General features: G+C 45.1%; 1 protein-coding gene across 1 annotated transcript in view; it reads left to right on the top strand.

Moving 5' to 3' along the window:
• Positions 1-22,087, top strand: part of RAB44 (RAB44, member RAS oncogene family) — a gene marked incomplete at its 3' end in the record, with an annotated part of 40,952 nt that overhangs the window by 7,496 nt on the left and 11,369 nt on the right. The window contains exons 2-7 of the mRNA XM_084228952.1: positions 13,505-13,616; positions 16,108-16,282; positions 17,454-17,600; positions 18,544-18,634; positions 19,045-19,140; positions 21,456-21,643. Of these exons, the coding sequence (XP_084085078.1) occupies positions 13,505-13,616; positions 16,108-16,282; positions 17,454-17,600; positions 18,544-18,634; positions 19,045-19,140; positions 21,456-21,643 (809 nt within the window). The remainder of the gene's footprint in view (positions 1-13,504; positions 13,617-16,107; positions 16,283-17,453; positions 17,601-18,543; positions 18,635-19,044; positions 19,141-21,455; positions 21,644-22,087) is intronic.

The raw sequence follows: 22,087 nt of genomic DNA, 5'->3' as shown, positions 1-22,087 counted from the left end.
CTACCCCCAACATTCAGAAATTATAATCCATGCCTGTATTTTCTATTAATATTTTGCTTTCATCATCACTATCTAAAGGTACAGTTGTCCTAATAAATATGACTCCATATCATGTTTTATCACAATCATTTAGTTTATCATTATAATTTAGTCAATAGAGCTGTTTACTCTTCTCAGTGAGTCATGTTTCCTCCATCTATTTATTAACATGCTTTACAAGATCATACCTGCCACTATTTATGACTCTGATAATTGCCTGAAAGACTTCCCCAGCCCAAGCCCTCACCCCCTCTTTTTCCCTTCCTTTGTGGAAGATACAAACTGGCCTGCAGCTTATAATTGGACTGTCAGACAATAGTAGGAAAGCAGAAACTTGTCTAGTAGCTGAAAAGCTATGCTTGTTTGTTACAATAACTAATAATATCAGACTGGAAGAGGGTAAACAGCTGTCTTGGGATACAATGCAAAACAGCACACCCAGAGCACAGGCTGGGTTTGAACAATTTCCCTGAAGAGAAAAACATGATGAATTGCAGAGGCATTGAGAAACCTCTAGAGCCTTCCATAAAGCTTGCAGTTTCTGAAATATTTATATAAATAGTATTTTATTGATATAAACCTGACTGAGAAAAGGCTGAACATGTCTTCGATTTGACACTTCTTCCCAGGGTGCTGTTATAATAGTGTCCAGGCATTCAGTAGAGAAAGGTAGTCTAATATTTTTATTTTCACTATTTTTAAATTTATGATCAATGTTGGGAAGGCAAAATCAGAAGAACTATCAGAGAAGATTGGGCACTAGATAAAGATGGGGTTATAGGAATTTGAGAAATAGTATTTGGTTACCTAACTAGTCAAAGTGGCAATAAAATAATTTTTTTTGAAATAAACATAGAAGAAGATAACATGATTGCAAGAATATTTAGCTCTTTCATAAAAGAGGTGCCTTTTTTTTTTTTAAATTTAGAACTTGATAAAGCCGGGCCTCCCTGTTGGCAACCTATGAGGTTCGCCACAGCCACTGCAGCACGAGTTCAATCCCCAGCCAGGGAGAACCCCACATGGCACAGTAGACCTCTCCTGTCTCGCCCGCTGCTCCCCTCAGCAGTGTATTTTGGTTGATCTGCCTGTTCTGTTCCCCACTCAGTCTCTGGTGAACCCTCTCACCCCCCACATCTCTGGCCTGTACCCCAGTTCTTGTATGTATAAATAAATAAAATCTTTTAAAAAATAGAACTTGATAAAGCCAAAACAAAGCAGAGAAAATTATATAGAATCTCTTATCTGGGCAGTAGGTGAAAAGATATTAGTAGATAATTAATAATTTCTTGTCAACCCTTGCTAAGAGTTCTCAGACCAATTTATCATTTTAATAGCTATGGAGCCAAATTTTAGTGTTGCATTAATATTACAGGGCAGTAAAATTTCACGAGTTTTAAAAAACTCATTAAAATGGAACCAAATTTGGCAAAGTATTAGCGTATTTCATAGTGTTTAACAGCGTGCAGACTGAGGAGTATCCCGGGGTCCCCAAACTTGCTCTAAAGAGGTTCTATCATCTGCCACATAAAGCCAAGCATCCTCTTACCATGTTAGAACTTTAGTAGATTAAGTGTGCAGAGAGAGAGAAGGGAAAATAGCATTCCAGTAAAACACCCAAAGTTACATATCCCCTCGGGGGTTAATGCCCAAAAGCAGGGCCACTGAGGCCTGAAAGTTTGCCACAAATCTAAGGCACCTTCTGGCAGGGAACCATAGGAGAGGGGTAGAAGGGGCCAGGCAAGTCTGGGATGAAAGGAGCAGTCAGAGTACAAGTCAAGGTGACAGCTGCCATTGTCAGCCTCCCCGTGGCTTCCAAGTGTCTTCACATGTCCCCAAGTCCCTGGGGCAAGTTCAAAGCTGAGAAGCAAGTGGGACTTCACAGGTCTCTCTGCTCCAAGTCTCCTTCTCGCCACTCAGCTCCACACTGCATTGCAGGGCGGAGGGTAGAGGAGTAGGATAAAAAGGGGTACCCTTTTTATGGTGTTTACTCTCCATAAACAATAGCTTATTTTCAGATGCAGGTATTATAAATTTTGGCAAATAAGATTCCCTTTCAGAAAATCTTCTATCTACAAGTACATATACATCCTCTATGTACAAGTCTCTATATACATTCAGGATTTGTCTTTTTTTTTTTTTTAAGATTTCTTTATTTATTTATACAAGCACTGGGTACAGTCACACGCGTGGGAGGGTGAGAGAATTCACCAGAGCCAGAGCAGGGAACAGAACAGGCAGACTGATGAAGTACACTGCTGAGGCGAGCAGCGGGCGGCAGGAGAGGTCTGTGGCCATGTGGGACCCTCGCCCGGCAGTCGGGGATGGAACCGGCGCTGCAGAAGCTGCAGGCAGCTTCGCAGCCCAGCGCTCAACCGCTGGCCACCAGGAGAGGCCCGCCACTGCTTTTCTAAGTAGTTTTACTTTATCAAATCATCTGCCGTGTAAATGTCCAGAATATGTTTTCATCATTCTATCATTTTACTACATACAATTCTCCCAAACCCTCCATTTTACTGAAAATGAGTGCATTTCATCTTTCCTTTTGGCTGAATAGTATTCTGTAGTTTGGATATATCAAATTTTTTTTTAAGATTTATTTATTTATTTATTCTATTTATTTATACAAGCACTGGGTACAGTCAGAAGTGTGGGAGGGTAGGAGAATTCACCAGAGCCAGAGGGGAGAGCAGAGCAGGCAGACTGACGAAATACACTGCTGAGGGAAGCAGCGGGCGGCAGGAGAGGTCTGCGCGCCATGTGGGACCCTCCTCCCGTGGCCGGGGAGCAGCTGGGGATCGAACCGGCACTGCAGAGGCTGCGGACAGCTTCGCAACCCAGCGCTCAACCACTGCGCCACCGGGGAGGCCCAAAAGCTTTTTAACTTGAGGTAATTCCAATTGTTTATTGTTTATTTTTCTTTCCCTTGCCTTAGGGGTCTAGTCAACAAAAATATCTTTATTATTGATGTCATGGAACATTTTCCAATGTTTTATTCTATCTTATTATTACAGGGCTTATATCTAAACTTAATCAATTTGGGGTTTATTTTTGTATATGGAGTGATCCAACTTCATTCTTTTATGTGGGGCTTTCCGATTTTCCCAGCACTATTTATTAAAGAGACTTCCCTTTCTCCATTACTTGGTCATAGCTGCCTTATCAAAGATTAGGTACTGGATTTATTTTTTGGCTTTCAATTCTACCCCATTAGTCCACGTACCTCTTTTTGTACCAATACCACATTGTTTTATTGATTTATAGTAATGTTTGAAGTCAAATAACAGATCTCCATTTCGCTCCTTTTTTCTTGGGGTTGCTTTTGCAACCAAGGCTTTTTGTGACTCCATAATATCAATTTCAATAGTTTGTGTTCAGTTTCTTTGAAAAATATTGCTGGTATATTGATAGGGATCACATTAAATTTCTATATAACTTTAGGCAGGACAGTAATTTTGACTATATTGATCCTCTCCATCCTCCCATCTCCTATGTCACTAACTTTTTAAATAAAACCTTGTAGTTCTTGTGAGGTCCTTTACCTCCTTAATTCTGAGGTGTTTAACTATTTTTGAAGCAATTGTAAATGGAGTTATATTCTTGATTTCTTTTGCTTTTGTTAGTGTATATATAGTAATAATTTGCTGATTTTTGAATGTTGATTTTATAACCTGCCACTTTGCTGTATTCATCTATCGTTTCTAATGAATTTTTGGTGGTGTCTTTATAGAAAATAATATACTATTGTCTGTGAATAGTGATAGTTTCACTTCTTCTTTTCTGACTTGGATTTCCCTTACTTCCTGTTTTTGTCTAACACCTTTGACCAAAACCTTTAATACTAGGTTAAACAGAAATGCTGACAATGGGCATCCTTGTCTTGTTCCTGATCTTAAGGGGAAAGCTTTCAATTTTCAAAATAAAGTATTATATTGGCTGTTATTAGTGCTACAAAGCCTTTATTATGTTGAGGTAGGTGCCTTCTATTCCCATCTTATTTACAGTTTTATGATAAATGGGTACTGAATCTTTTCAAATATTTTTTCTGCATCTATTTATAGCATCTATTGATAGTATCAAATGATTTTTATCTTTATTTTTTGTTGCTATGATGTATTGCATTGATTGATGTATGTACATTAAATCATCCTTGCATGCTGGGATAAATCCCACTTTAGTCATGATGTATCATCCTTGTGATATACTATTGAATTTGAACGATTGAATTTATTAGTATTTTGTTGAAGATTTTTCTGTCACTGTTCATCAAATTAGCCTGTAATTTTCTTTTCCTGTGCTGTCTTTATCTGGATCAGTACTAGGGGAAAGTTAGTATCTTAAAATGTATCAGTGAGGGTTCCCTCTTCTTGTATTTAGTCATAACTTGAGCAAAGTGGGCATTAATTCTTCTTTAAAGGTTTGGTAAAATTCATTTGTACAGCTGTCTGGTACTGGGCTTTTATTTGGGGGACTGTTTTTTACTGCTGTTTCCATACATGTCATCAGTTTGTTCAATTCATCTGTTTCTTTCTGGATTAGTCTTGGTAAACTAGATTGACCTAGAAATTTGTCCATTCCTTTAAGGTTATTGAATTTATTGGTATATAATTGTTTATGATAATCTCTTATGCTCCTTTGTATTTCTGTGCTATCTGTGGTAATTTCTCCTCTTTCATTTGTGATTCTGTTCATTATTGTTTTCTTTATTATTTTTCAGCAAAGCCAGAGGGTTGTTTATCTTGTTTATCTTTTCCTAGAACCAACTCTTAGTTTCATTGATTTTTTTGTGTAGTCGTTTTGATCTCTGTTTCATTTATTTTGGCTTCTTCTTTTTTTTTTTTTTTACTATTTCCTTTCTTCTACTAACTTTGAGTCTTGTTTATTCCTTCTTAAAATGGAGCTTTACTGCAATTCTCTTCCTCTTAAGACCACTTTTGCGGTACCCCATAAACTCTGAGAGCTTGTGTCCTCATTTTCATTCATCTCAAGGTATAGTCCCCATAGAATTCTTCACCAATGCATCCGTGCACCTTCACCTCAGTCCCCTGTGCTCCTCCCTCCCTCCCTCTGATCCCTCTCCCTCCTCCTCCCCTGCAGGAAAGAGGAGAAATCACAACAGACTCAGTAGAAATCGAAAGAATAGTCAGAGATTACTATGAACACTTAGATGCAAACAATTCCTAGAACAATAAGCAAACAATTCTTAGAATGATATAATCACCCAAAGCTAGATAAAGAAGAAGTAGAACACCTGAACAGACCAATTACAAGCAGTAGTCAAAACATTTCCCAAAAACAAAAGCCCAGGCCCAGACAGCTTCACAAATGAATTCTACCAAACATTCAGAAATGAATTAGTACCTATCCTACACAAACCCTTTCAAAAAATTGAAAAAGAAAGAACACTACCAAGTATTTTTTTTTTAAGATTTATTTTATTTATTTATACAAGCACTGGGTACAGTCAGAAGTGCAGGAGGGTGAGAGAATTCACCAGAGCCAGAGCGGGGAGCAGAACAGGCAGAAGGACCGAAGTACACTGCTGAGGGGAGCAGCGGGCGGCAGGAGAGGTCTGCGCGCCATGTGGGACCCTCCTCCAGTGGCCAGGGAGCAGCCGGGGATCGAACCGGCGCTGCAGAGGCTGCGGGCAGCTTTGCAACCCAGCACTCAACCGCCGTGCCACAGGGGAGGTCCTACCAAGTATGTTCTATTCTGTTTTAATTTCTTCTTTTATCCAGTAGTTGTTAGGCAGCATATTGTTTAGCCTCATATTGTTTAGTTCATATTTTTTCCTTTTTTTTTCTTATAGTTGACTTCCAACTTTATGGCATTATAGTCAGAGAAAGTACTTGGTATAATTGTCATCTTTGTCGTTTTATTGACAATTGAAGTGTGTCCCAACATGTAGTCTGTTCTTGAAAATGTTCCATGTGCACTTGGAAAGATGTGTATGCAGCAGTCTTTGGGTGGAATGTTCTGTAGATATCTATTAAACTTATTTGGTCTAGCTCCTCATTTAAGGCTATTGTTTCCTCATTTATTCGCTGTTCTGTTGAGCTGCCATAGTTGTAAATGGGATATTAAAACCCCCTAGCATACTGTGTTGTCAATCTCTCTCTTAATTTCATTTTTAATTGTCTTATGTATCTTAGTGCTCCATCATCCAGTGCATATATTTTTTGAAGATTTATTTATTTATGCATACAAGTGCTGGGGTACAGGCCAGAGATGTGGGGATGGGGGGTGGGGTGAGAGGATCCACCAGAGACAGAGTGGGGAACAGAACAGGCAGACTGACCGAAACACACTGTTGAGGGGAGCAGCAGGCGAGACAGGAGAGGTCTGCCGTGCCATGTGGTTTGCTCCCTAGCTGGCCAGGGATCGAACTCGTGCTGCAGAGGCTGCAGATTGCTTCATAGTGCGATGCTTAACCCCTTCCACCATGAGGGAGGCCCTCCAGTGCATATATATTTATGCGTGTTATTTCTTGTTATATTAGGCCCTTCTTCATCATATAGTGGTTGTATTTACCTTATTACTCATTTAAATTGGAAGTCTAATTTATCACATATAAGTATATCTGCTCCTGATTATTTTTTTGCTTGTCATTTGCTTGTAGCACTGTCTTCCAGCCTGTAACTTTAATAAAGTCTGTGCTTGTCTTTGTTGGTAAGATGGGTTTCTTATAAATAACAGAAGGTTTGGTCTAGTTTTGAAATGCATTCAGTCATTCTCCACCTTTTTTTTTTTTTTTGACTGGTGAAATCTGGCCATTTAGATTTAAGATGATTATGGAGACATAAATGCTCATTACCATTTTGCTATTGTTTGTCTTGTCTTTATTTTTTGAGGTCTTCCTTTAATGTTTTTTTTAGGTTCCATTTCCATTGGTCCATGTGTTACTTCTATTGATTTTTGTTTGAAGTTTCTGCTGGGGTTAGTATATGATGGGTTATTTGTTTTTTTTTTTTTTTTTGAGTCCAACAATTTGTATTTTATTGTTTATAAATTTACAGTATATACTGAAAAGTCCCCTGACAGTCTGATTGGTGTTTACATAAGGTTCCCCTTGAGGTTTTTAGTATTCTGTCCTCACCATTGGCTTTCAACTGCCTTATTATAATGTGTCTTGGTGTGTGTCTGTCTGGTATTTTGTTTGGAACTCTCTGGACCTCCTGGATCATGAATTCTGGTTTGTTTCCCAGATTGAGATGATTTTAAGCAATTATTTCTATGCCCCTCTCTTTTTCTTCTCCTCCTGGGACTCTTTATTTAGGTGATCCCAAAGGGCTCTTACACTATTTTCATCTTTTAAATTCTTTTTTTCTCTATGTTTCTCTGTTTGTGTTTTCCAGCATTGTGCTTTTCAACTCATTAATTCTCTCAATTGCTTGCATGTGTTCCATATGGAGGCCCGCAGTTGTAATTTTAAATTGAGTTCTAGTGTTTCTTAGCTTCCTTACTTCTGATTGTAACTGTAAACTTCTGATTGTAACTGTAACAAAGACATATTATCTTTGTCCTTATTCTGTCCCATTGTTTTCTTGAGTTCCATAAGCACTGTTATAACTGTTGTGACCTTGAACTCCTCTGTCCTAATGTCCTGCAGTTCCGCTGGGTTAAGGGATTCTTTTTGCTGTAGTATTTGTGTTTGCTCTTCTGTATCTTCATTTTTAGTTGTAATAGCCGGGCCTCCGTGGTGGCTCAAGGGGTTAAGATGTAACCTATGAAGCTGTCTGCAACCTCTGCAGCACAAATTCGATCCCCTATTCCCGGTCCGCCAGGGAGCTACACACATGGCACAGCAGACCTCTCCTGGCTCGCCTGCTGCTCCCCTCAGCAGTGCATTTCAGTCAGTCTGCCTGTTCTGCTCCCCACTCTGTCTCTGGTGAATCCTCTCACCCCCCACACCTCTGGCCTGTACCTCAGCTTTTGTATGCATAAATAAATAAATCTTTAAAAAAAAAATAGGGATAGCCAAGTTGCCTTTGTACTTGTTGAAGTAATCAGAGAACTAGTACCAGCAAGGGGCAGTAGGTTAAAAATAGAAAAAGGACCAGGGCATTAGGGCATCAAAAGATCCCTTCAGTGAGTGTTGGGGGTTCCAGCTTCTAACCATGCTGTGGGTAACCAGAGTTGTATGGTGGGAATCCACAGTGATTCCCCTCTTCTAAGCCAGCTCCTCAATCTTAGTGTCTCAGATAGTGTTCTGTCAGCTCCCACTCCAGGCTAACTCTGAGCACTGGACGCAGTGCTGGACAGATACTTGATATGGGATTGCCAGCTGGGAATTGTCCTCTTTTCTTTTCCAGCACAGACCTTATCCTCGGGTGTTGGCTCCTATTATTAATGCTGGTTTATGCAAGTGCTCATTTGTTTTCTTGGTATTAGCACTGAAGTGGGGTGGCAGGTGTTTTAGACACCCCAGCCTCACCTGAGTAGTAGCCTCGTCTGCACGGAGACACAAGTGGCCTGACCTATTTCTTCCCAAGGACTTTAGCTCCAACTGTCTAATTTGAGAGCCTCTGGCTGACGCCAGTAGTCCTCGCTCTACACACCATCCTGTATTCATCCAGGAGTGCGTGATGTGTCCTGGGTGCCAGTGTTGGTGTGTACCCCGTGAGTCAGCCACTCTAGGGGGTTCCACATAGCAGCTGCCCCACCCTCTCCTGGTTTGTACTGCCCTGATATCACTATAAACAGAATTCTTTTTTTTTTTTTAAAGATTTATTTATTTATACAAGAACCTGGGTACAGGCCAGATGTGCGGGAGGGTGAGAGGATTTACCAGAGACAGAGCGGGGAACGGAACAGGCAGACTGACTGAAATACACTGCTGAGGGAAACAGCGGGCGAGACAGGAGAGGGATTCTCTGCCACGCCATGTGGGATTCTCGCCGGCCAGCCAGTATCGAACCCACGCTGCAGAGGTTGCGGAAAACTTCACAGTGTGGCGCTCAACCTCCTGCATCACCGGGGAGGCCCCAGAATTCCTTTTTTATAAAAAGATTTATTCATTTATGCATACAAGAACTGAGGTACAAGCCAGAGGTGAGAGGGGAGTGAGAGGATTCACCAGATACAGAGTGGGGAGCAGAACAGGTGGATTAATTGAAATACACTGCTGAGGGGAGCAGTGGGTGAGACAGGAGAGGTCTGCTGAGCCATGTGGGTTAATTCGTGCTGCAGTGGCTGCAGATTGTTTCATAGTGCTGAGACCTAACCCCTTGCACCACCAGGAGGCCCTAAACAGAATTCACTGAAAGTTTTCCCACCCTTTTCCACTGGGCTGTTACTCTTTGTGTGTGCTTTGGACATCCATTTTTCCTTCAGGGTTTTTGGGCTTTGTTTTGCTGATGTCTAGTTGTAAGGATAGGGAGGGGGCAAGCCCGAGGTATTCACTGCCACCATCTTGCTGGATTCCAGGGTTTGCCTTTTTATCTTTTTCATGTCCTAGAGCAACAGATACTTTAAGATAAAGCCAGTCCCTTGTCCCTTGGGAGGAAAAAACACATCCCATTACTATTCCTACTGTAGTCTCAGTTATCCATACTGATCATAACTTTTTTTTTAAAGATTTATTTATTTATTTATGCAAGCACTGGGTACAGTCAGAAGCGCGGGAGGGTGAGAGAATTCACCAGAGTCAGAGCGGGGAGCAGAGCAGGCAGAATGATGAAGTACACTGCTGAGGGGAGCAGCGGGCAGCAGGAGAGGTCTGCGCACCATGTGGGACCTTCGTCGGTGGCTGGGGATCAAACTGGGGCTGCAGAGGCTGTGGGCAGCTTCGCAGCCCAGCGCTCAACCTCTGTGCCACCAGGGAGGCCCTGATTATAACTTTTAACCAAAGCACATATTCTGGTTTCTTTTCCAGTCATATAAATCTTTTGCCTTTTGCCAAAGTAACTTTTATTTTGCAGAAAGAGCTGGAACATTAATTATTGAGAATTGCATGTCTTATGTAAGTATTTTAGTAGACTAACGAAATTCACAAATACAGATAAAACAACTTTCTATCCCATGCCCATCACTTTTAAAAAGTTGCTAAAATAGGGGCCTCCCTGGTGGCACAAGGGGTTAGGCATCAGCACTATGAAGCTGTCCGCAACTAGGGCAGCACAAGTTCGATCCCTGGCCAAGGAAGTGACCCACATGGTGCAGCAGACCTCTCCTTTCTTGCCCGCTGCTCCCCTCAGCAGAGTATTTCAGTGGATCTGCCTGTTCCGTTCCCCACTCTGTCTCTGGTGAGCCCTCTTACCCCCTGTACTTCTGACCTATACCCCAGTTCTTGTATGCATTAATAAAAACAAATCTTCTTAAAAATTGATAAAATATACATAACATAAAATTTACCATTTTAACCATCTTTACATGTACAGGTCAGTAGGTGCTAAGCACATTCACAATGTTATACAACCATAACTACCATCCATAGCTAGAATAATCATCTTTGCAATTGAGGTTCTGCACTCATTACACACTGATGCCCATTCTCCTATGCCCCCTGCCCCAGCAACGCCAATTCTACTTTCTGTTTCTATGAAACAGAAAGTTGACTACTTTAGGTAACTCATATAAGCAGAATCATACATTGTTTGTCTTTTGTGTGACTGGTTTATTTCACTTAACATAATTTTCTCAAGGTTCATCCATGCTGTAGTAGCATCAATCAGGATTTCCTTCCTTTTTAAAGGCTGAATAATATTCCATCATGTGTATATAGCATGTTTTGTCTATCCATTCATCAATCACTGGAAATTTGCATTGTTCTCATCTTCTAGATTTTGCGAATAGTGCTAGGAACATAAGTGTGCAAATATCTACTCTAGCCTTCTCCCTTGCACAACTATTTAAAGTGGCAGAAATTAATTCACTCATTAACATGAGCCATTGATATAACTGTTCTCTAGCATGTAAAAATAAAGAGTAAAAGGGCATACATTTAAATTTGGCTTAGTAATCAATGTTTCAGTATAATTTTTTCCTGAGAAATTATTCATGTAGCCAGAGTGATTTATTGTTTAATTTAATGTATTGATTCAGGTTTTAAAGTTACTTAAGGGTCTTGGAGTTGTGTTTAAGGTGACACACTATAAAATATAAATACTCTTGATACAAACTTTGTTAAAATAATGAATTTATTTAGTTGAACACAAATTTGCATTTTTATAATCTTAAAGGATTGTATTGGTTTATTTGATCAGTAAGATAAAATGAGAAGTGTAGGAAATTCATATTAACATGTTCCTTCACAAAGAGCAAATCCAAATTTTATAAAAAGTAGAATGCTTATGTGTCATATACTTTAAGAAGGCAGAGAAAACATGGATAGCTATTTTTTTGTGTTTTGCAATCCAAAATTATAAAACCAGCCTCATTTGTCTACAGATTCACCTTAATTATACAAGTCTGGTTCCTTAAAAGTTTTTCTTGTAAGGGGGGGGATTTGTTTGTTTGTTTGTTTGTTTAGCACATTTAAAGTATTAGAATGTCAGTTTCTTTTCTGTGACTTGGAGCAACATTAGATTTATGTAAACATTTATTTATCTCTACAAACCAACCTGTAAATCCTTTAAGAGATGTAGTATTGTCAGCTATCTATGCCGTCCAGATGTAGAAAAAAACTTCATGCTCACAATGAGTTAAAGCCTTTTTGAATTACAGACACGTAATGTCTGACTTCATTTCATTCCTTCAACTCTAGTCATACATCAAAAGTAAACACAGAAACATAAAACTCACCAATCCAGAGCTCACAGAGCTGTTCTTCTTCCCAGTGGGTACAAAATTCTTAACTAACCTGAGGTCACACAAAGGAAAACAAACACTGCCACCACCTCCAACAAAACATTAACAAACCAGATTCTCTGCTGTTTCTCAGCCAACAGACACCATGTCCCCATCATGCACCCCACAGAGATCACCAAATGGTCAGACCATCACTGAATTCCCCATCCAAAATGACTGCTGCCTGCTGCCACTGGGCCTCCCTTGTGGTCTAGGGTTAAGTCTCAGGGCTATCACCATTGTGACCTGGGTTCGATCCCCAGCCAGGGAGCTACCCACATGGTGCAGCAGACCTCTCCTGTCTCGCCCGCTGCTCCCCTCAGCAGTGTAATTCAGTAGATCTGCCTGTTCTGTTCCCCACTCTGACTCAGTGAGTCCTCTCACCCCCTGCTCTGCACCTTTCACCTATATCCCAGTTCTCCTATGCAAAAATAAAAGTTAAAAAAAAAATTAAAACAAAAATCAAAATGGCTTGCCACCAAAACTGAAACACCAACTTGGCAAAGAAAAAAATAAAATACAGAGAGTCAGCAAATGTGTTCTGTATATTTGGAATTCCCTCCAGAGCCAAAAAAAAAAAAAGAGGTGTCTGGTCAAAAAGAGCCCATGAGGTGCACTTCTCCAGGGATGCAGGTGATTTGGTTCTGACAGCTGATCCCAGGACATCTCCATGGCCCCTCCAAAATAATTAACATATACTTTCAAAAAGGTAAAATCATGACTGCTAGGCAAAACCTGTGATTAATCCATATCAAAGGTTTTATTTATTTATTTTAGATTTTATTTATTTTTAAAAAAGATTTATTTATTCATGCAATCAAAAACTGGGGTACAGGCCAGATGCATGGGAGGGTGAGAGGATATACCAGAGACAGAGCAGGAAACAGAACAGGCAGACTGACTGAAATACACTGCTGAGGGGAGCAGTGGGTGAGGCAGGAGAGGTCCGCCATGCCATGTGGGTATCTCCCTGGCCGGCCAGGATCAAAGCGGCGCTGCAGAGGCTGTGGACAACTCCACAGCACTGTGCTCAACTGCCTGCTCCACCAGGGAGGCCCCAAAGTTTTTATTTAACTCATTGCTATGAAAGCAATTATAAAGCTAGGTAATTTAAGAAAAAAAATGTTAGAATCCGATTGCTGAGTTGTATTTTAAAGGTTGGCTAATGCCCAAGAGGCCATAAATTGGGGTTATTCCTTCAATCAGAAAAATTAACTACATCTCTCCTGGACAAAGTATGCAAGTTAACATATGATTTTACCTAGCCTGGGACCTCGAATGAGTCCCCTGACATGAATTAAGTACATCCCTACAGTCTAGAAGATACCTGGGGGGCCTTTGTCCTGTAGAATACTGAAGGACCTGCTGAGAAAAACTTTTGGACTTATGTTCAAGTTCCAGATAATTTGGTCACTGATAAGCACATTTTGGGGAGCATTAGCTGCTGTCTAGGTCTTGTGTCCTCATCTATTAGTTAGGAACTTAAAGGGATGGGATTTAGAGCAGCTAAGTTTAATGTTGAATGGAGAAGTTCAAGGCTTTTCTGAGAAGGCTGTCTTGGATGGGGGCGGGACCCCAAACTGTGGGGGTGGAGGTTGAAGTGACTACAGATAAACACCTCCCCTAGAACAGAACCTTCCCCAGTGGAAACAAATCTCAACTCCTCCCTCCCTTGCAGATGGCCAAGTTCAGCTTCCTGAGCAGCGAGGAGGAGCCAGAGATGATCTTTGACTGGGTGGACACGGAGCGGAAGGGACATCTCTCCCTGGAAGAATTCAGCACTGGGCTCAGTATGCCTGTTCTGGAAGGGCCCCTTGGGTCCTGCTGCACACAGCACCCCATCATTGGGCCCAGTGTGGGACTAGGCTGGGCTGACAGGGGAGTGATACCTTTGCTGACCAGCAGACTTTTTTTTTTTTTAAAGATTTATTTTATTTATTTATGCATGAAAGAACTGGGGTACAGACTGGAGGTGCTAGGGTGAGAGGATTCACCAGAAACAGAGTGGGGAGCAGAACAGGCAGACTGACTGAAATACACTGCTGAGGGGAGCAGTGGGTGAGTCAGGAGAGGTCTGCTGTGCCATGTAGGTAGCTCCCTGGCTGGGGTTCGAACTTGTGCTGCAGTGACTGCTGATAGCTTCATAGTGCTACCTCTTAACCCCTTGCACCACCAGGGAGGCTCTTTTCTTTTTTCTTTTTCTTTTTTAATAAAGATTTATTTATTTATTTGTACAAGCACTGAGTACAGTCAGAAGCACAGGAGGATGAGAGAATTCACCAGAGCCAGAGTGGAGAGCAGAACAGGCAGACTGACAAAGTACACTGCTGAGGGGAGCAGTGGGTGGCAGGAGAGGTCTGTGCGCCATGTGGGACCCTCACCTGGCGGCCGGTCATTGAACCGGTGCTGCAGAGGCTGTGGGCAGTTTCGCAGCCCAGCGCTCAACCAAGCCACCGGGGAGGCCCAAGGGAGACTCTTTATACAGCACTTCAGGGCCTGAAGTAATTCAGGGCCTGGAGGCTAATAGATTGCTGTAGAGATGAGGACACAAGGCCTAGATGGGGAAAGCAGCTGTTTCCGAGAGAATCTGGGCGGGGTAAGACTCTAGCCCAGGAAATCTGCTCATTTCTTTTCCTACCAATGAGGGAAGTTCCTTTACTGGGGACCCCTGAGCAGCCCTCCCCACCAGGCTTATTTCTTGATGTCTCCCTTGTCTTCTCCCTGATACTTGAGCAAGAGGTTAAGGGCCTCTCATTGTTGAGACCCCAGGCCTTGTTTCTGCCTGAGGAACTTCCCACTCTAGCTTGGTGAAAGGAATTCTAGCCCCAGGGAGCAGTGGGGGGTAATTCTAGTGTGTGGACTTCCCTGGTCCTGAGCCTCCACTGGGCAGGGCACTCTAATACCCACTTCTCAAGACAGGCTCAAAAGGACATAGAAGGACCAGGGCCAGTGGGGGTTGATACTCTCCTGATTTTCTCAGTAGGGAGGAGCTTCCGGCCCAGGGAATGGAGGGCGTGGTGTCCTTCAGAGTCCCAGAAAAGCATAGCTTAGCCTTAAATCTGCAAAGTCAATCAGTGTTCTCAGGGTCTGCTGAGTCTCCAAAAGTTTGGGGGGCAATAGAAGAAGGAGGTCAGGAATCTATATTTTTAGCTTGGGGCCACACTAGGAGGTAGTTGCTATGGTTCTGTTAATTGAGAAGCTGAGAGTAAGGGAGGAGGAATCGGGGCCTGGAATGGGAGTGGAAGAGGCACAGGGAACTCTGTTTTCAAACGGCCCCAAGGGGCCATCTAATTGTGCCCACCACGTCAATGCCTGTGGGACACAGTCCAAAGCCCTCCCCAGGGCCTCGAGGGCTGCAACATTCAAATTCTGCCAACCTCTTAGCCTCCTTCAGTGCTACTTACCCCGCAGTGTACCAGGCTGGTCCTTACCTCAGGGCCTTTGCATGTACTGTTCTCTCTGCCTGGGATGTGCTTCCCTAGAAATACATACTACTTGCTTCTTGTTACTCACATCTCAGTTCCAATATCACCTCCTTGGGACACTCTTGGCTACTCCAGTCTACTCAGTGAAAATTTATTCTTTTAGCTCACTTAGCAAATTTACTTTTTAAAAATATGTTATTTACACATTTTTTAATGTGAGCTCCACCAGGGCAGGAATTTTGGCCAATTTTTGCCCCAGCACCTAGTAGATGCTCAATAAATATCTTATGACTGAGTGAATGAAGAATCTTTTGGCCACCACGGAGTTGCTGTGTGACTTCCATCTAGCCATTTGGCCTCTCTGAGTCTCTGATGTTCATCTATAAAATGGGCACAGTGTCTACCTTAACTAGATTCCCAAGAATGAGATGAAGAAGGGATGAACATGGCCCTGTATAAATGTGATAGACGTAGGGCCTCCCCGGTGGCGCAGCGGTTGAGTGCTGGGGTGCGAAGCTGCCCGCAGCCTCTGCAGCACCAGTTCAATCCCCGGCTGCAGGGCGAGGGTCCCACATGGCGCGCAGACCTCGCCTGCTGCCCGCTGCTCCCCTCAGCAGTGTACTTCGTCCGTCTGCCTGTTCTGCTCCCTGCTCTGGCTCTGGTGAATTCTCTCACCCTCCCGCGCTTCTGACTGTACCCAGTGCTTGTGTAAATAAATCAATAAATATAAAAAAATAAAATAAATGTGATAGACGTAGACATAATTGCTTCTCCAAATGCTGGGATAGGGCAGTGTGGGAGGTGAGAAAGCTGGACCCAAACCTATTCTTCTCCCTTCTGCCCCACTGTCCCACAGGGAACATCTTTGGCTCCAACCCCAGTACCCACAGGCTTCGCAGAAGGAAGCCAACCTCCTCCAAGCGAGGATCCATGACCACCAGCCTCCCAGTGCTGGAGGAGGCCAATCTCCAGGAGAAGGAACAGTTCTTTGCCTTCATGGAGCAGCTGGGGCCCAGCCACTTACTCCCTGAGTAAGAGCAGTGTTGTGTGTGTTGGGGCCAGGTGTGGGGGTGGCACTGCCAGCCATTGGGAGAGAGGACTCACCTGACATGGTGCCGAGGTAGGACACCACAAGGTAGAGCTGGGCCCAGGTTCTGATTTGGCCACTTGTTAGCTGTGTGAGCGAACTGACCTCTGTATCTCTGGCTTTAGAGAGAACATTAGAGCGGCAGTGGGATTAAGCCATGTATGGAGAATGCCTGCCAATGAGGCCATCTTCCCAGCCCACCCCAAACCTCCCTGTCTATTCTGTAGGATCATTAGCAAGTCAGGGTATCAGTCTCCCATGAGAATGTCTTTATGGACAAAAAGAGTCCCCCTCCCCCCATGCAGTGATTTCAGACCCGGTGATGCTCTCAGTTGAGCATGTTTGGAGACAGGAGGGCATTTCCTACAGACTGTTTCAGGCTTTGAGATCATGGGATTCCCTCATGCTCAGAGAAGAGGGCCCCAAAATTGGCCTGTGACATCCCTCATGCAGCAAGGGAATCATCCATTAGCCCAGGCTCACCCATCGGCAGGGTGCTGTGAGGACAGGTTCTTCGAGGGTGTGGCCAGTGTTGTGGGGCAGGCAGGGTGGGACTTAGGGTACAGGCCGGCGGGGCAGGTGTGGAGGGAGCCATTTACCCACTTGGCAGCCTGGGTTGGCTCAGCCCTCTGGCATCTGTCTTCATGACTTAATTAGACCCGTGTGAAAGCAGCATTTATCGAGTGCCAGCCATGTGCCAGGCCCCAAGCTGTGCTTTCATTAGGCATGTCTCTCATTCTCTAGCAACCTTGCTGGGCAGGTATCAGCCTCTATATTTTACTAATAAGCTCAGAGAGGGCATGAGCCTTGCTGAGGGTCACACAGCTACAAGTGGGAGAAGAGAAAAGACGAGATGGAAACACTGGACAATCTGGCTCCCATGTCCCCCCCAACCCTACAATTAATCACTGAACCATAGAGAGACAAAATGTTTGGGGGTTTCAAGAAGGGAGAGAGCAGCCTAGAGGAGGTGACATTTGAGTTGCTCCTCGTAGGGTGTGAAATAGACGTTGTGGCTCAGGGGTTTCTTGTAGTACTGCGTTAAAACCAAGGATTAGGCTGTCCCTGCTTCCTGATCCTACCTCACGTCTAATTGCTGGCTACTCCCTCTCCAGGCAGGCAGAGATCTGGCAGCTCTGGGGGAAGCTGCGGCAGGAGGAGCCCCAGCTGGCTGGCAACCTGGAGGGCTTTCTGGCCAAGATGAACAGCCGCCTGCAGGAGGTGCGGGCCGACAAGGAGGTTCTGGAGCTGACATTGAGGAAGTGAGTAGGTGCCAGGGGCCTCGCCTCCCACTGCGAGAAGGCCAGGGGGTCTTTATTTTTAATTTTTTAAAAATATTTATTTATTTATGCATACAAGAACTGGGGTACAGGCCAGAGGTGCGAGTGGTGAGAATATTCACCAGAGACAGAGTGGGGAGCAGAACAGGCAGACTGACTGAAATACACTGCTGAGGGGAGCAGCGGGTGAGACAGGAGAGGTGTGCTGCACCATGTGGGTTGCTCCCTGGCCGGCTGGGGGTTGAACTTGTGCTGCAAAGGCTGCGGATAGCTTCACTGTGCTGTGCTTAACCCCTTGCACCATCAGGGAGGCCAGGGGTCTTTACATCAGGTGTAAAGAAAAGGATCTTCTTTACATTTTCCTTGAATATGAATTGAACTCCCCAGGTTCCAGAAGAGCAGAGGCCAGGGCCTCACAGCAGCCTGGAAACTGGAGAGTCAGGGCTAAGCTGGAAGAAGGGGTGGCTCTGGGAGGCCGGTAGGGAGGATGGTGTTGGGCCTGTAGTGGGAGTGGGAATGGCAAGTGTACTTTGGTGCAGGGCCACTGCAGTGGCCAACTCTAGGGGTGCCACTCATGTAGATTACAACATAAGTGGTGACCCTGGGGTTGGCGTAGGTAGAGCCCTATCGGGGTGTCTGAGTTATGGGATGAGGGGATGGATGGGGACTATGTGACAGGTCCAGGGGAACCAATATCTTGTGATAGTTTTCAGAGTCAGTCTAACAGGATCAGGGCAACCATTGTCAAAGGCACGTGTCTCTGTTAGTGGTGGCTGTTCTTAGGTGACACGGATGAGTGATGGCTGGCAAAGTGATGTGAGCAGCAGGGTGACTCCATATCAAAGCCTAGACAACACCTGCCAGAGACAGAGTCCCAGGGTGCTGATGAGCCGCCTGCCCACCCTCCCTGCTGTGCCCCTTCCAGGCGGGATGCCGACCACCAGCGCGAGGTCCAGCAGCTTTATGAGGAGATGGAGCAGCAGATCAGTCAAGAGAAGCAGCAACTGCAGGCTGAGGTGGGTTCCCCTGCGGCCTGCCCCCAACCACCTGTCCTGGAGGCCGGCTGGCTAAGCAGTGCAGTCCAGGAATGGCCTGTGTGGCGCAGCAGGCACTGGGAGTGGAGCCTCCCACACCCTTGCCCAGTGTTTCTCACAGATATGCGGAGGGGTGGGGATGGCAGGGGGTTGGTGAGCATGGAGTGCTGCTCCTGGGTCCCTGTTGTTTACCCAGGTCTTGCTGTGTGCCCTGGAGTCAGTTCTGCTCTCTCTTCACCTCAGTCTCCTTGTTGCCACAATTAGGCCTGGGGTGCAGGGTACAGGGGGATTGTCCTGAGGACTATCCTGGTCCCTGCATTCCCGGCCTCCTCCGTGGAGGCCCAGCTGGGTCTCAGCTTCTGCAAACAGGCTGAAATGTCTCTGGTCCCCAGAGCTACTCGCGGAGCCTGGCCCTCGACTCCCAGATGCAAGAGGCCCTGGAGGCCAAGGAACGTGAGGTGCAGCAGCTGGCTGAGGGCCAGAGGGAGGTGAGTGACAGCCCTTCCCCGGGAACCTAATTTCTGAGAATTCACAGACTCTGATACCTGTCTCCTTGCATCCACCTGAAGTGCCCTTTGCACCAGACTGGATAAGTCTATCTGGAGCCATCAGCCTAGCCCTGAGGATTCAGTGGGCTGCTGGGGTCCCCACGTGAGAGTAACTTCCCAGGGGCCTCTCAGGGTGCCTTGGTCCCTTTGAGATGAGGCCAAGCAGTGCACTGGGAGTACCAGAGCATGAGCCAGAAAGTACAGGTTCAAAGCTCTGCTGTTCTAGTTAAGAGCCATGTCAATCTGAGGAAATTGCTTTGCATGTCCTGGCCCCTATTGCTTTGCATGTCCTGGCCTCCATCTTTAAAATGGGGATGGTCACATCAACTGTACCTTCCAGCCCAATTTTGTCAAATGAGATTGTAAAGAGAAAGCACTTTGAAACAGGAAAGCACCAGGTAAATGAAGAAAATAATTTTAGCTACTGAGTGTCAGAGGACTTGAGATACAGAAGAAAAAAAACAAACAAATAAAAGAAAGAACAAGGAGGAATTTTTTTTTTAAGTGCCAAAAAAGAGATAATAGAACAGGATGATTTGATACACACAAACACAGAGAAATGGTTCCTGCAATCAAACTAATTAATATGCCTATCTCCTCACTTATTTTCCTCTATATCTTATAGAAAACAGAAGATAAGAAATAAGTCCTTAATTTTTTATAAGATTGTCTTCTCAGTACATTATTTCCTTCATTTATTAATTTCAAAAAATTTTAAGGAAAAAACCCCCACAATTCTCACCTCCATTGTCAGCTGAGGGGACTTGAGCAAGGTTTTAAGCTCCCTGAGTCCTGTTTTCCTCATCAGAGAGAATTCCAAGCAGCTGTGATGCTTAGCACTATAACATGTGAAGGCCTGAGGCAGTCACTACTGTCACTGTTTCCGAATCTGAATCCGGCTTAGCTTCCCAGTCAGAACACCCCAGGCCTTGTTGCCTGTAGTCACTTGCAGTTGGCATTGTGACTAAACCTTTGGGTCTGAAACCCTGCCCCACAGTCTCCTCTTCCTTCCTCACTTCCAGACCGCTGATCTTAGTAAAATCTCCATTTGTTCTAGCCGGACAACCAGCACGCCTTCAGCGCTAGCCCAGGTTCCCAGCACCTTTCCCTTGTTGCCAGGGCGATCCTGTCACCCAGCTCCACCCACCCCTCTGGGCTGATTTCCCAGGTGTCTCTGCAGCCACTGCTTTGTGGAAATTGAGGCAGGCCCCTTCTACCAAGGGAGGAGACTGGCCTTTCCAAATAGGGCCATTTTGTTTTGCCCTGTTTCCTGTGGATGGGAAGCCTCTTCCCCAGGCTGTTCATCCCTTTACCCAGCAAGATTTGTGGTGTACCTACTCTGTAGCAGGCACTGTTCTCAGTTCTGGTAGACACAAGCCCATGGAGCTGCAAGCCCATGGAGCCTCTGCCCATGGAGCTGCTGTCTGCTCAGGGAGTCCAGGGATAAAATAAGCAATCGCTACCTACAAGGGGTAGGGAACATACTAAGGAGAAAAAAGTAAAGCAGGGCTGGGGAGATGGAATTGTTAGGGGGGAGTTGAAATGTTTCCACTTGGGGGTCAAGAAAGGCTTCTCTCAGGTGATGATGTTGGAGTAAAGATCAGAAGGAGTCGAAGGGTGAACCACATGATATCTGAGGGAAGAGCAGTTCAGGCAGAGGGAACAGCCAGTGCGAAGGCCCTGAAGTGGGAATGCCTGAATGGTCAAAGAGTGGCAAGGAGACCTGTGGGCTAGAGCTGACTAAAGAGGGTAGGGGGGTGAAAGGAGGTAGGAGATAAAATGGTGATACTGTAGGGAAATGCTGAAGAGCCCTTGTGAACCACAGAGGCCTTGTGAGGCTTTGCCGTCCACTCCACGTGCTCAAGCAGCTCTGCCTCCCACCGAGAGCCACATGTGACTTGCTGTTGGATCAGGAGACCACAGTGGGCTCGGGGCTGAGCAGCTGCTGCAGGGCTTTGAACAAAAGGGAATGTGGCCCCATTTATGTTTTGGACCCCACGGTGCTGGCAGTGTGTGTTTCTCACACAGCTCTCTCTCTCCTCCCTACCCCTTCAATTCAAATGTCTCTCCTAGGTGGGAGGTAGTGGAGTTGATTGGGCCGAAGAAGGGTAACCCTCCCCAACCCTGCGTTTTACTCTGGATCTCCAGGAACATGGAGTCTGCCCCCCACAATAACCTTGAGAGGCTGTTCAAGGCCCTGGAGGGGTCCTCTCATGCTCAGCCCTCTTCTCGCACCATTTCTTCCCTCCTTGCAGCTGGAGGCCCAGCTCCACAGCCTCAGCAGCACAAACCTGGAGGCCAACTCCGAGAACCAGCAGCTTCGAGAGGCTGAGCGGGACCTGGTGGGGCAGCTGGAGGAAGTGCAAGGGCAGTTGCGGGAGACCAGGGGGCACCTGCGTGCCGCCAGGGGACTTGTGTCCTGGGACACGGAAGAGGAACCGAGGTAAGTGACTGCCATTCTTGGGCTGGAGACCAAGGGTGTCCTGGAAGACAGGAAAGGCTGAGTTCTCTGAGGCTTTGGTCAGCACCCAGATCACAGTGTCCCTCCTTAAAATTCATCACAACCCTGCCAGCCTGGGGTTATCATGTCATTTCTCAGATAAGGAAACTGAGGCACAGAGAGGGAGAAGTCATGTCTTTGGGATGTTGTTAAAACATAGAGGCGTGGGATGGGACAGAAAGGGAAGGCTTCCTGGAGGAGGTGAGGCTTCATATAGTTCTTGAAGAATCAGCAGGATTGGATGAGGGGGAGAAGGAGGGAGCACTTGCTGGGTGGGAAGAGTTACCTGAGCAAAGACAGGAAAGAAGGGCCAGCTTCAAGGTATGCAATCAAAGGTAAGGGATGCAGGTGGGATTGGTATGTCCTCTACCTTCTCCTCCCCTGACT

Source organism: Talpa europaea (genome assembly GCF_964194135.1).
Source record: "Talpa europaea genome assembly, chromosome: 2".
Classification (NCBI taxonomy): Eukaryota; Metazoa; Chordata; class Mammalia; order Eulipotyphla; family Talpidae; genus Talpa; species Talpa europaea.
The sequence above is the reverse complement of the archived record's forward strand: the minus strand, read 5'-3'. Positions and strand labels throughout refer to the sequence as shown.